The sequence below is a fragment of the Anoplophora glabripennis genome, unplaced genomic scaffold (assembly GCF_000390285.2).
Source record: "Anoplophora glabripennis isolate ALB-LARVAE unplaced genomic scaffold, Agla_2.0 scaffold27, whole genome shotgun sequence".
Lineage (NCBI taxonomy): Eukaryota > Metazoa > Arthropoda > Insecta > Coleoptera > Cerambycidae > Anoplophora > Anoplophora glabripennis.
The window spans coordinates 1,984,446-2,000,760 of NW_019416292.1; the positions used below are offsets into that span (position 1 = coordinate 1,984,446).

General features: G+C 30.9%; 1 protein-coding gene across 2 annotated transcripts in view; it reads left to right on the top strand.

Moving 5' to 3' along the window:
* LOC108910325 (NADP-dependent malic enzyme) overlaps positions 1 to 16,315 on the top strand; it is a 33,078-nt gene that overhangs the window by 4,660 nt on the left and 12,103 nt on the right. For both annotated transcript variants that reach the window (XM_018714897.2, XM_018714903.1), the window contains exon 2: positions 5,899 to 6,058. In XM_018714897.2, coding sequence (XP_018570413.1) covers positions 5,899 to 6,058 — 160 coding nt within the window. The remainder of the gene's footprint in view (positions 1 to 5,898; positions 6,059 to 16,315) is intronic.

Below are 16,315 nucleotides of genomic sequence, written 5' to 3' on the forward strand. Positions count from 1 at the left end.
CCTACAACTTTGCCATTTAACTTTTTTCCATAAGACTTGTAGTTTTTCCGGAAATCAAGATAAACCGTTTTTTACCCTTAAAAACTCACCCCCTTCCCCTTCCCGACCTCAGATCGCCCGTAAATTATTTTTCTTTTCATTTCTGTTATATTCTCTTCCTTTTCCAATGGGTTTCATCCTACTATAATTTTCTTTCACTTTTTACCATTTTTGAAGGCTTAAGCACTGGTCTATATTTGGTTACCTACTAACAAAAAATGCGAAAAAATAATATAAACAAATCTCGTAACAAAAGCAGTTCCGCTAAACTCAAATAGTTTTTAAGTTATTCGCTCGCTCGTACTTAAAAGCTCTATATTCTTTAGTAAAACTTTGCTTTTCTAAACTTGTTTAATATACAATTAGTGTTGAAATTGTGCCTGGAAAAATTGTATATTGGAAATAAAAATTAAAATTCGTGGGAAAATATACGATTTGACGATATTTCAGCGTACTTTTCCGCACATAATTCTTGTTTGTTGTAAATAAATTTTGCGCTTAAGCTACTTTATGTAATAAGGTTATTGTAGACAATAAACAAGCATGACTTTGCATCATATGATTTTATAGATAAAAGTGGCACATATATTGTTGATTTTGATAAAATGTACATTAGTGGTTGTAATAGAAATTTTTTAGACGTGAAAGTTGCTACTGATACGTAGGTAGAAATTTTTTTAATTAGAAACTGGTTAACTCACAAAATGTTTAAAAATCCCATTGGCAAATCGTGTAAATTATGAAAATAAATAAACTTGACTAATTTTCCGAAAAAAATACGCTACCCTGATATTCACCTAATGAAAATTAGGTACCTCTGTCTTTATAAAAGATGTCAATTTGACACATGTATTTTAATTAATATGAACAACATCCGGTGTATAAAATTGTGTTATCAAATGCCCAAAAGTAGAAGAAGTTTATTTGAATTTAGTAAAAGATTCTACAATCCATTTGCACAGCCTAAATCGTGAGTCTAATTTAAATACATACTTAAATGGTATATTATTTTTACATAGTTGAGTAAATTTATTATTCTTAACATGGCCTTGCTGAAGTAAAATCCTGACAAACTTGAGGTGTATTAGAGACTTTTTCCTGGTAAGGTTTGGAGGCAAATTTTGCTTGGCCTTAGGAGGAAGAATAAAATGGTTATCTTGACAAGTCTGCTTGATGTAAGATCAGATATTGCATAAATCAAGCTGATACTTGAAATATTAAAAAAATCCTCATATCTATAAGTCTAAATATCTAATGAGTTCTTTTGCTAATGTTTTATTACCATGTTGCCATTTATTTGACGTTTGGGCTTGCAGTCGGTTTATAATAATTAACAAGCACTTTATCTTATCTAGTTTAGAATACCTTTACAATTTTTTTATGTTTCATATCAGCAATTTGTAAATAATAATGTTTTTATTGAAAAAATAAACATATTATTACACCAAGCGGCTGTTTAGCGAATTATTACATACATAATATAAATTATTTTTTTACATGATTGTGTTTACATTGAAAGTTAAGGTGAGAACTTGTTAATATAACATAGTTTCAAAAGATTTTGCTAGAATCATAAATCACATAACTTTCTTAATTTACTAACTGATTTGCATCGATCATGAATTTTCTCAAGGCATTCTAAGAATACTTAGACAGTTAATTTCGTGGTTACAATGAAGCAAAAAACTAAAATATTGCTCAGTGAATCTGATCATCCATATCAAGTTCAGATTAATTAGAAATCAATTACCGTTACAAATTTTTATGGCCAATTTAAAAACTTATGAAGTGTCAAGTGCAGTGGCGTGACGTTTATGATTTGATAATTTCTGCATGTTATGTAACTACCGTATAGGTGGTTTTGTCAAGGTCAGGTTCTCATATGGAAAATTATGTCTAGATTATACCAATTAGTTAGATTTTCTAAACATCTCAACAAAAAAAAAGCTACTATAAATTATGCATCAAAACGCCCCCTATAAGAAAACAACGAGAAGTTAATGTGATCTAAACTTTTCATTTACTATTTTTGAAAAACAAACAGTTTCTTTAATAGCAAATAATATACCGACGAAAGAAGTAAATGTCCAGTTAAAACTTCGAAATTAAATATTAATCGAAACCATTATTTCATACGTATATTTTCATTCAATTGTTTAAACAACCTTATTTAACTAACACCAACTTAAAAAATTGTACTCTTCCATTATCTAAAAAATTTACTCGTGTTTACTATTAGACCCAACATATATTTTAAGTGGTTTTGTTATTGTGAAGTAGATATTAAAGATCTAAAGATTTTGCTAATGCCGTTATCACTATGCATTTCTTCGAATCTAATTATTAAAAAAAGCAAATCACGAATGAAAAAACTTCTTTGAAGAACGTTGTTTACATTATAACAAAATGTTACACAGATAAGACAACATTATTGGAACAAATTTCCCACTGACTAACTAAAAAATTGTGTAAGAGTAGGTACGCGCCTCTAGTAATGTGTCGGTTGTACAAAGTGTCGCAGAAAGTTGGACCATAGACCTGGGATTTATCGTCCGGGCGAATTAGGTTTTTTATTAAAAATCGGGCCTTATTAAGTCGAATTTTATGGGCTTAAAATTCAGTAAAAAATACACAGAACAAAAACCTATATTTGTGTATTTGCAGAGGTCGAGCGTCATATTGTTTATAAGCAACGAAAAAAATTGTTCTTTTTTCAGTTTGTCGCTTATATCTCCGAAAATAAGCCTCTAATCGATATGAGGTATACTTACCGATTTTGTTCCTGAGGAAATTTGCTACAATAATACAGTAATTGAAGCTGAAAATCAGCTGTAACCTTCGAATTCTTTGAAACTGCATGGATTTGCATGAAAATTTAGAATAAGGCTCATCTTAGGCTCAAGTTCAAAAGTGACCTAAGCCCGATTGACGCTTTTTGTTTTTTAGGGGGTAAAAACTACCCCTAAGTGAAAAAATTGAAAAATTAAGTTTTAAGCATTTTATTGATAAAAATCTTGTTCAAGCACAAAAATTAAATAATGTTCCATGTTCTCGAACATGTTTTATGATATATTTGATCTGTTCGACCCTTTATTTAACCCTTAACAACTACTCCCATGCAAAAAATAATGATAAAAAATTACTTTTTAAAGATTTGGAATGATTAAATCGTGCAATTATTTAAAATAAAAGTTACCTTACAGCTAATAAAAGAATTTTTCCCTTTCAACCCCTAAAAACCACCCCTGTATTGACAAAAATAATAAAAAATTACTTTTTAAAAGCTTGGAATGCTTTAACGGTGCAATTATTTAAAATAAAAATTGCCTCATTGCTTATGAAAGAATTTGTATCTCTAAAAAAAATATAAAAAATTACGTTATAAATCTTGGAATGCTATAATTGTGCAATAGTTTAAAATAAAAATTCCCTTATATTGTTTATACACGCTGACGCGCATTTGAATCCTAACATTTTGCTCCAAAAATGAAAAAGCCTATTTTAATCCGAAAAATTGTCATTGGTTTTTTTTACCATAACTCGGTTAATTTTGAAGCTATAGTATCCTACAAAAAAGCATTTTAAAGATAATTTCAAGAGCTGTAAGCTTTGCATATAAAACCTTTTAAGTCCTTCGTTTTTTAAAGGGAAAGGATCGAAGGGCTCGAGACGGGTCGTTTTTTCACTAAAATAGATACTTCAAGCGGCGATATCTCCTTTATTTTTTATGCTACATGAATAAAAAAATAAAATATTAGTTGAAAAAAAGCTACATTTTTGTTGTGTATCATTTTTTTACGTATCTTTCATAGTTTCAGAGTTATTATATAAATAAGGCAATTTTTTTTGAATAATGAAAAATACGTTTTCAACTTTTACCGTACATTATTCAAAAAATACGCATTCTAACCCGGTCTAACTTCGTATGAAAAACACTAAAACAAAACTAATATTAATGGGTCTACAATTAATTTTAATTCTGATGGAAATGGTACAACGTTTACTGCTCATTTTTCTTTGAAAAAAATGAGCAACCCATCTGTTTTTGACGATAATTCCTTCAATTTTGCTCTAATTAACTTTTATAAGTGCTCATTTTGAAGGTCTTTTTGACTACTACAGAAAACTCATGGAGCGTTATACACGTAAAAGTAATCTTTTTCCCGTTATTTGACGTTGAATATACATCGATTCGAGTATTCCCACCAAAACAAGTCCCCTTCCACTAACTATATTTCGCTTTGTATAGGACGTACAAAACTTAAAAAAAAAACGATTTTCTTTGTTTATTTATAAGCTACATATTTGTTCATTACACTTTTTTCAAATAAAATGCGTAGTTTTTGAGTTATTCGCGAAAAATACTTTGAAAGTGTTTTTTTTCACTCAAAATTACAAGTGTTCAATCGTGAATAACTAAAAAACTATTGATTTCTAGAAAAAAATTATTCCAATATTTTTTGCTCAAAATTTGATTCTCTATCGATTTCCAGCGTTATTTTTGAAAAAAATTTCAACCCCCAACAGGGTGGAAGCGTCAATCGGCGCTATGTCACTAACGTTCATTGACCTTTTCTCTAACTATCTGCCAAATTTCAAGTCGATCGGTTCAGTTTCAAAGAATTCGGAGGTGAAAAACTTCAATGACTATACTACAAGGGTATAGGCTTTTGTAAAAGCTCGAAAAATTTTTCTACATTGCAAAATTTGCGGTGAAAAAAAATGTGCAAAATTTTCAGAATAAAATGAACAAATTTGACTGAATTTGGATAAAATTACAGGAAAAGATAACTGTCCGGACCCCCAATTTCAAAATAGCGGCCTATTGCTAAATTATAAAGTTCATTTAAAAACAGAAGTCAATTTCTAGGAAAAAAATGATCAGAAGAGGCCAACGTATAAAATATTGTCTGAAAATTAACTGTTACAGTTATTGTGTAAATTATGTCTAGAATATTATTGAATGTTACTTTATTTAAATGTCCTTGGAATGTTACAATATCAATATTACATGTAAGTACTGCATTTTATACTATTTAAAAGAACTGTTACGTTAATTTTACCATATTATGAAATTAATTTCCAGAATCTTTAACAGTTAATTATGTATTTTTGTAATTGTGCCTAATAAATTTTCTTTCCTTTCTTTTCATCATTTCACAGTCTACTTCGATACAAATATGTAGTTATTTGATTTAATTTTGGCTTGTAGTCTCTAAAATTTCAATGTCGTGTATACTAAAATGGTTGAGTTTAGCGACTTTTACCAAGTATACCTTTTTTATTTAGAATTGATCTAGCTCCCCCTAGAAGTGACACATTTATCATATTGGTAATTGTCACCTTAAAAATCATTGTTTGCGCAAATTTCCAAGATAATCTGTTCAGAGATACCCAAAATATTCCGGAGAATTAAGAATGTTTTATTGACTTTAACATCCCGTAGAACGAAAAGCAGCGATATTCGAATAAGACATATTATAGTTGAACGTCATAACTTAACGTCGAGATGTCCGATTATTATTAAATCACCCTGTAGATATAAAGACTATAATATAATCTATACTCTTCGCCAATTAAGACGGTCTATAGTGTACTCAAAACGTATCCGGAAATAACTCTATTTTATTTCTAAGGATGTAAATCCCACTCATCAGAAATTCCGAAACGTTCGATTATGAGAACGGACGCGATGAATGCGAGCCGGCGCGCCTTGCGCCTCGCGATCACCTGTTCGCGGCTCCCCCACCTAGGCGGCGGTGACGTAGCGACGCCGTGCGTCGTCAGCTGACGGCGCGCGCAGGCGTCCTCCCCTGATTCAATACATTTCCACTCATATATATATTTTACTCGTTCCAGCGGGCCGCAAATCGCCGGCAAACAGAACAGTGTTAGTGAAGGTAGACACCTGAAAATGGAACTGGAAAGGGACCGCCTGGGCTTGTGGGGCAGCGGCGACAACGTTACACTAGGGATGGCCAGCGGGATAGACCGGATAAAGCACCCCGGACTGAACAAGGTAGGTTCCGGTTTTTTGGGAATTTTCCACGCCCGGCCGATTGTGACTTGCTTGTCGCTTGTGTCGGGCGCTTTGAAGTCTCGATTGTTTAATAGAGCAGTCTACTAGATGGCTTACGGAAACTTACGAGTATTAGAATTGGATTGTTTTGTCATTGCACAGATAATGTCACGTACACAGTGACCCACTATTGTGTGGGTTAAGCAGGACACTTTTTTTATTTGTAAATTTATGCTTCACAAATTATAATTCAATCAAAATTTTACGGCATTTTCTTGTTCCATCATGAAATCGTGCCTGTATTGTAGAAAATATTTGTTTTATTAGATATAAGGTGTCAAAAAAAAAATATATTTTATTTCAGTTTATTGACCATATATCAGGAACTGTTTGAGATACAAAACTCAAATTTTGTACATTAGTCCAGGCGATATCTGTTGCGGGTTGGGTAAAATTTTGCTTTAACGGCTTCTAAATAAACACCAGAAATGATAATATTTCTATACAAATAAAAAAAAACGTGGGCTTAATTGTTATTGCAAAAAAGTATAAAAATAGCAAAAAAATTCATTTTTTTCTTGGATTTCTCGGCGACAACTTAGCAACTATTCGTTTTAGACAAAAATGGAAGAGAAAAAAAGGTTTTTTAATTAAATTTTGATCAAGATATAGTTAGTTGCAATTCGAAAAAATAATTATTGTTATTGCAAAAATCGGAAAAATCATTTAAAAAATTGCAAAAAATGCTAGTATATTTTTCAATTTTTTTCAGACACGTGTATAATACCTAGGATCTTCATACTTTTCCCAATTAAACTTCTTAGTGCATAGAATCTTCACACCAAATTTCATCCATTTCGGTTCGATAGTTTTTACATAATACATAATTGTTTAATTTTTTTTAAATTAAAAAATGTTCAAAATCGAATTTCTAAAAATCTAAAGCCTTTGAATACTTGAAAATTTCACCACAAAAAGAAGAGCTCTCAAGCTTTAAAATGATTTTTGAAAAATTCAAATCGGACGATTAGGTGAGCCGTGGTGATTGTATCCTCGTCCTGGAACTGCAAAATATCATTTTCTAACGATTCTGAAATCTGATTGTCGAGTTCACTTGCACTTTCTTCTGATATGTCTTCTTCAAAATCGATTTCGAACTCGTCTAGTTCCACTGTTTTGTAAGCATTTTTACACATTTGCCCTTGGCAATGGGTGCAATACTCAGACCATTTTTGAATTCGAGAATTCAGATCGGACTAGCTGTGTGTTTGCTCCTTCCACCACTGATACCTTATTGATTTCACGCGGTCTTGAATATCTTTGAGTGACATTTTAAATGGGACGCCCGTGATTGCAAATTTTGAAAATTTATATCTGGAAACTACTCGGAATGACAAACCTATTAGTTCAAAAAACAGTCCTTATACCCTTATAGTTTTGTTGTAAATAAGGGTTAACTTTAACGGGCTATAACTCCAAAAATAATGGGCGGATCATCAGTTTTTTTTTAAATACTCGTCTTTCCGAGTACTTTCAAACCATATTTTAAAATAAAAAAAAATAAAATTGAAAAAAAAATTTAATTATTGCAATTGTTTATAAGCGTGAAAATTGGGAAAATGTTTAAACAATCACTACGGCTCACCTAGTCGTCCGATTTGAATTTTTCAAAAACCATTTTAAAGCTTGAGAGCTCTTCTTTTTGTGGCGAAATTTTCAAGTATTCAAAGGCTTTAGATTTTTAAAAATTGGATTTTGAAAATTTTTTAATTTAAAAAAAAATTTTGAACAATTAGGTATTATTTAAAAACTATCGAACCGAATTGGATGAAATTTGGTGTGATGATTCTATGCACTAAGAAGTTTAATTGAAAAAAGTATGAAGATCCTAGGTATTATTCAAGTGTCTGAAAAACATTGACAAATAAATTAGCATTTCCTGCAATTTTTTTAATGATTTTTCCGATTTTTTGCAATAACAATAATTATTTTTTCGAATTGCAACTAACTCTATCTTGATCAGAATTTAATTACAAAACTTTTTTCCTCTTCCATTATTATCTAAAACGAATAGTTGCTAAGTTGTCGACGAGAAATCCAAGAAAAAAATGATTTTTTTGCTATTTTTGTATACTTTTTTGCAATAACAATTAAGCCCACGTTTTTTTTATTTGCATAGAAAAATTATCATTTCTGATGTTATTTAAATGCTGTTAAAGCAAAAAGCTCCGATCATATGCGTTTTACCCAAGTACATATACCCTTTTTAAAACAGATACCGCCTGGACTACATGTATTATCGTTAATAGGTATCTACTTTTGAGCGCTAATTCAATTCTTACTCATATAACAGTGACGGAGATTTTAGGACCGCATAAGCTTCTCTTGCCCCTAATTTTTACGACTCTGAAAAAATTGGTATTTTGAAAGCATATACCGCCAATATTTGCTACACAAAAAAGGTACTCGTAATCAAAAGCTCTAACCCGAACCATTTTCAAGATAAATGGCGTTTTATGATGGAAAACATGACACGTGTTTTGAAACACCCTGTAGAACAGGAAGGTGCGGTAAAATTTTATGATAATCTAGTAACGAGCTAAAATCAATTAATTTTATCTAAATGACATTTATTTACTAAGTTACGAGAGTATAAATGGGCCTAAATTATTTAACTGGATATGGAACGGGGTAATTATTTTTTTATAAACGAACTTAGCGACATTTTTGGATATTAACATTTTTACTTTGACTAAGTTCGTTTTGAATTTTTTTCTAAAAAATTGAATAGCTTACGCCTATATAGAATCAAAAAAATTATATTTTTAATGATATAAGAACAAGCAAGAAATTTTATAAAGAACGATATTCTTGTAAATTTACTTGTAAGTAAAATGGTTAAAGGTTGTGTTTCCTGTTTGAAATTGCAACAAATATAAATAATTAGAACCAAATCAAACTGCTGTAATAAGGAAAAAACAACAAATTTCATAATTTTATATTGCACAAGTAAGTGCTTTTAGCAGCCCCGCTTGATGTTAAAAGTTTGCAACAAATATTATTAGAAGGATTTTTGAAATTGTATTGAGGACACTTTTAAATTAATCTTTATAAAAAAATAATTTTCGTTCAGATTTCAAAAAAAAAAAAATTATCTAATGGCCAATCATAATTTTTATATAGGTACATATTATATTGAAATTTTGTTAAAAACGTTTTAAATGCTGTTTTCTTAGTTATAACCAACTGATAGTTTGTTTCTTTTCTTCGTTTTCTCATGAACAATTTAAGATTTTCTTTTAACTAAAGTATATTTATTTTACTTTTCGTTTTTTTGTTATTGAACTCTACTAATTAGAGATCAATCATTCCCGAATATTATAATTTTATTAAATACATTATTTTTACAATCATTGAGATTTATTCCAGCAAAGCATATCTGGATACTGGATATTATATTTGGAATAGATATCAGACGCCCACCTTTGTGAGATGCGAAATTCGATTGGATTCTATTAATATAAAGTCAATACTTATCTTTAAATTTTTAGAAAAAAACACGCATTTTTCAATACATTCATCATATAATCATAGATAACAATTTTTTTTGTGGATCTGCACATTAAATTAAACATTATCTTTTGAAACAGTGAGAAGCTTTGTATCCGAGTGGATTTTTATAAATACAAGAATTTTTCTGCTCCAAAAACACAATAAAAGTACGTGTTTACTATAAAAATAATTTATGCGTAGAAATGTGTGGAAAACTATCAAAAACAGCCATATGTATGTTTAACAGATAAATTTTATTAAACTGCTTTTGTTATTAAAGGATTCTATATACGTACAATTTATATTCAAGTTAAATATAGAAACATTTTGGAAGTCTAGGGATATACATATAAATATTGAATGAGAATAATATGGATTGGAGAAAAATAGTCGATCTTCCAAGTATTTATAACCACGTTTGTAACGATGACAGCATCAGCGAAGATAAATAAAACCAGTGAAATAATTGATACAAGATTACATAAGAATTAGTACGTTAACGTATTGTGTCTTCTTAAAACCGTTTGAGAGAAAAGGACTGGTATACACTATACAAAATGGTTCAGATTCAATCGAAAAATGTCTTCAGACAGACAAATTAATTTAAATATTTCATTTTCTCAAATACCCCTGACAATTTTTAACGTAGGCTGACGAAATTTGCGCCAATGGTTTATCTAATCAGAGAAAAAATCACTCAATTATCCTACGAATATGTCAACAAGTGGCATATTGAGATAAAGTAAACGTCCTCAGATGTTTGAGAAAATGTGATGTATATTTATTTAAATTTCAACATACTGTTTTTCGAAAATGACTTTTTCATATGAAACTTCATATATTCTTCATACTGTATACACATATTTAAAATGCCTCATATTATGTAACTTGCGGAAAATAAAATTAAAAATAGTAACAAATAACTGAATACACTTTTCAAATCTTGGAAACTGTCATATTTATTCATGACTATTTTAGAATATAAGAAGATATAATCGGACACCCAGTATACTAATAATTTTGTTTTGGTACAAATTTTTCCGTCTGGTGTAGATAATATAATGACTTGTGTATTTGAAATTGGTAAACACTAGACAACCACAACAATGAGCTCAAAGTTCTGAATTCTCCTGAACTTTGGACATCGTGAATTAATTTCAACCTCGGTGTAATTGTATGCCGTTTCCTTTGGTCTAAGGCGGCCGCCGTTATTGTTAACAATTTCTTTATGAATTAAACAGTTGGCCGATGATTAAATGCGCTACGTTAACTGCCGGTAATCACGTTTTTCTTGAATTTCGAAATTTCTAAGATATATGTAATAAGAATAATACACGTGAATATTTCTTTTATTCTTTTTAATAATTTATTGTATTGCCACATATTTCGTAATTTAAATCTTAATAGTCAGTTATGTTACTCATACTTCTTTCCAGTCAGTTTTAAATTTCCTTCTAGGAATTGATACGAAAAAGAACATGTTAATTTGCACATATCAACAGCTTCGCCTGCTGACTTAGTATTAGAAGATCAAATTAACAAAGGAATATTTAATCTCCTTGTAATCATGACAAAAAGAGATAGAATATTACGTCAGAATGACGTTAATAGTACCATTGAAAATTGCCGTAGAAAGGCGGTCATTATATCAGTTTTTTCTCTACGACCTATTAAAAAATATATTCTGTTAGACAATTAAATAATGCTTTGTTTGTATCTCTCGCTATTAAATTTTTCCCTTTGTTAAATAATAATCCTAAACTTCTTGAAGCAAAAAACGAAAAGTAATTAAAGATCATTTCCTGTCACAGTGTATTTCGGGGGATTTGCATTTTCCTTCGCGTTTCGCGTATTTAAATCAGATCGTATGCAAATTCAGCTCCCTTAGCCTAAATTCCGGACCCTTCGGGGCTTCCCGACGTCGCCGCACGCCGACTAGTACCGTAATCAGCGCCGACCTGTGGCGTCGCGGCGCCCCAGTCCCGAGTCCCTCTCTCCCTGAATCGTGCAATTCGGATTTTGAGCCGTTATCACGGAAGCCCAGCTCCAATCCCAGAAGGCAGTGTTTCCAAATCAATGACACGCGAGATATTGTGAAGGGTTAACCTAGTTAGGGATGGATGGGATACAGAGAGACACGTGAGAGTGCACGGAGCGGTCGAGCGCGAAGGAAGTCATGGAGAAGGACTGGTGGTGTTTGACCCCCTTTTCGGTCAGGACGGCGTCCATTCCCGACAATTTGGCGGACTTGATGGGCAGGGTAACAAAAGAATTGAAAATTTTTGATAGTTTTGCACATTCTTCATAGCTTTTACACCATGAATACTAGTATTTATTTAGTTTATGCTTAAAGCAGGAGCAGACCTGTGTTCCCAAGCAGTCTTTGACGTTTTGAATGTAGAACTGAAGTACAAGAGATCTAACAAAGTTGATCCTCCAGAACAGCGCAACCAAAATTCATATCATGTGGATTCCAAAAGTTTTATGAAAATGTGAACTCAAGTGGAATAAACTTTCCAGTCGATTATTTGCTTCGTGTTTTCCCAGCTGGTATATTATATCGATATTCTATTGTCTAGTTAATGTTACTTATGCGTTTTCCGATTATTTTTCTGGAAAGTGGAGCAGAATTTTTAGCCTATCTTTCCAATCTTTAAACAAGGTGTCCACATTTGCATAAACCGAATTATTTCCTCCGAAATTCTAAATAAAAAAGTCCGCATAAGCAATATTATTAATTAATCCTTTGTCTTTTTCTCTAATAAATCCTAGTTTTTTATTTTTTGACACAAAGCGAACTGTCTTCATTTGTATCTTTCATTAATTTCTCTAATGGATCCTTTGTTGCTACGTTTCCATCAATATTTAATAACATTAAAATTGCCCTACTTGTTCTGCACCTTGCTCTAACACTTTAAAATGCAATCTCCCTAAAAGCATTATCGTAACGAAATTTTACAACCTTGTTTGCGGATTATAACGACCCAAGCGATGTTTTGCTTGTTTGTGACAGATTTATCTTAATCCGAACGTTGATAATGATTCTATTATGTGTGTTATTAATAGGTAATCCGTTAGATAAAATTTTTACACGTTATAATAATTAGAATGCCCCTTATTGGTACTGATTTATTGGGCAATCGGGATTATTCGAGTGGTGCTTTCTCGTAAAGTGGGTTATTTATCAGTCAGCGGTATTTATAGTCAATAGTCTTTTTTCACTAAAAAAGGTTCAAGTATTCTTAAAATTCCACTAAACATTCGTATTCTTCAAGTTTAAGCATTGCACTTCGATCACATTTTGTGTTAAATCTTAAAAATATCAACTTCAAACAATGAGAACTGATAAGATTAGTAATATATTATTAAATAAACATATCATTGTTTCATATGACTGGGTTCTGGAAATTAAAGTTCAAGAATTATTCTAAATGTCATGATTTTTCTTCTAAAAGAACGAACACATTATATTATAGGTACCGTAAAAAGCTAACCACTTTTATTACGCAATTTTGCGCAATATTTTTTTTTGTTATGGTAAAAGCACTTTCTTTTAAATTAGAGTCCTTGATTTTTGTAGTCATATAATTAGTAATATTGCGAAATTTACAGTAAATCATGTGTTAGCCATTCTTCAGACTGTAAATTACGTCAGTCAGCAGCCCGTGTATCGAAAACAGAGAAATGATTGAAGTAACAATACTTTCACCCGGATTAAATAAGGAATTTGTGACGTTACGCAGCAATTTCTGTAACAGAATATTAGACGTCATGTTATTTAAATACCGAGAAAGGTTAACTTTTATTCAACTTGTCAGTTTTTTATATCAATTTAATAAAAATAGGAAATTTGGTTACGAAATGTTTTCTGCAAAGCGAAAAACGGAAAGGTAAGCATTTTTTTTGTATAAATGCATAAGTAAAAGTGGGTAATTGAAATATTTATTGAAAATCAGCTTGAATAAATATAAAATTGTTTGAGTTTTTCTAAAATGCGTTGAAGTACAGGCGATTGAATCTTCAATGTTACGTTAAATATTTTTTTAAGGTAATACCTAATGAATAAATACGTAAATATTTACGTATATATAAAAATATTATCGCACTATTGTGTTTGATCTTCGACTTTCGATGTTTCACATTTGTTAATGAAATATTTACTTATAATTTGTTGGTTACACGTAATTTGAAAAATTAGAATGTTCGGTCTATTGCTAAAAATATAAGAGGCATTGACATCTTTTGTTTTGACATCTCTGCAATGGACAACAACTGCTGCTAATTTTTTTTAGATTATTACAGTTAGAAGATTTTGGTTAAAACGCGCGAAATCAAAAGAAATACCTACAAAATCGTTTTTCGACGCGATTAAACCAACTGAGAACCGTTGAAGTGTACAGCCACCTTTATTTGCATTTATTTCCGTCTACACTGTCGGAATAACAAAATAAATATGCCGAAAGTAGAACAGCGCTAGCGGTATCTTGATCTTCACCTACATTTTGGTAGAAAATAAAATTAATTATTACGTTAACACATGCGTTAAAGTTGAAATTGAAATTATTGAAATCATAAGCATGTACGTATTTGTTCTCGACGGAAGTGCTGATGTATAAAAATAGTGTATTGTTTTGCTGTTGATTAGTAAATGAACATTTTTTATATTCAAAAACAAAGCCACTATTCAAATATAATTATATCAACTTCCTCAATTCTTTTCGACTTAAATTTAAGAGAATTAAAATTTTTTAAATGAATAGGAAAATGGAAAAAGTCACAGTAGGTACAAAAATGAACCGCTTAAATTGTTGAAACTAACCGTAGACACCTTGAACAAAGACAAATCAAGTAGGAAATAAGACTATTATACATTCAATTTATCATAAAATGGCGGAAGTGGTTTTTATTGCTAGTAATAACCTTTAATTTCATTGGATAGTGGTGTTAAAGGCGAGCCCTGATTGAATAACATGGTGTACGAGGGATGTCCGATAAGTATCTACCTTTTACAAGTTTGAAAAATGTAAAAAACCTTATTGTTGTTAACTAAAAAGTACTATTTCGTTTTTAAATCGCAACAAATTCCTCCCCTTGCGCTCTATTTTTCTACGTACGCTTGATATCGATTGTCTTTACCTCGCGAAGAAAAGTGAAAGTAAGCCGTATCGGTGATCTAAAAATACGATACGTTATTCAACATTCAACTATTCAGAAAGGGTAACTAGATTTTTAATAACCAGCCTAGTTTGTGAGCGATAAATCACGATAGAGCCGCCTATCATGAAATGCATTGCTCTGGCCTTGAGTGCAGAAACTTAGGGATTAGTTGCAGAAGTTGTAAAATCTATTAAATTTTTTAAGACGCATGACAAGAGTAATAAAAACTGATTATAAATTATCCAGACCCTTTAAAAACAAAATCAAGAAGCAAGTATACTATTTGTAGATGTGCATTACCTGTTATGGGTTTTCCTCGTGCTTAAAAAATCAAGATAGACGGTATTTAATTATACTAGTAAAAAAAAGGTTCGATCATCAATAACATACCTACCTTCCAAATTATACTTGCAGCAAAATTAAATAACGATTTCGTAATAGAATAGAATTATAGGAAGGATGCATACCTATTACATAATAATTATGTAATATAAAACAAGGTGATATAATACTGAAAAATACCCAACTTTATAAAAAAAGTATGTAAATAATCTTTGATAGTCATAACATTCCTGTTCAAAATAATGATTTACAAGTTCTGTTTGTCGTAATTTTCTAATAGCTGTTTTACACTGACAATTTATTGATCAATTAATTCATGAAGTCGCTATTCATGAATAAATTGACGAAGTTCTTCATGAATTAATTCACGAATTTATTGGTAAACAGTGTGGTTTTACACTGCTACAGACTTTGTCAAGTTTTTTGACGTACCTATGAATCAGTTTTACCAATGAATCAAAGAAGCAAATAAATTTCAAAAATGTCACCTTTCCACTCATAATTGTAGCGATACAACAGCGGTACCGTTCCGACACGTATTAAATAAATATTAGTTTTTGTAAGTAACAAATCAGTAAAAACTATGCAAAACTAGTACGACGCCACACAATTATTTACATATTCCAATAACATAACATCATTACTGATCTGAGGCTGGAAATCTGTTGGGTTGGTACTTCTGAACTTCACGAAGAAATTGACGATTACATTTGTCCAATTTCTTGATGAAGCGACTTCATGAATTAATTAATCAATAAATTGTCAATGTAAAACAGCTATGATGCACCAAATCTGCTGTCAAATAACTTCATGAACTTATTCATCAAGTTCTTGACGAATTAGAGCATGTTCCAATTTTCGTCAATTTCTTCGTGAAGTTGGGAAGTACCAACCCAGGGAGACTAGATAAGGAGCACAAACTCATACGGGAAAATTGACAAAATTTGTCCAAGAAATGGCAGAAGTTGGGGTGGCGCTAGTGTTCCATATGACCCAAATGAATGTAGCTTCATAAATACGAGTGAAGTAAGCAAATAACCAATTTTATTTTATTTATATTGAGTTTAATATTTATATTGGGGAGCGGGGAGGTATACTAACCTAAAAACTAGAAGTCAAGTCAATAATTATTACAATTTGTTTTTATAAATGGTAAATAAAAAGTTTCGAAAATAATTTAAATATGGTAATAGTATGTGAAGGACT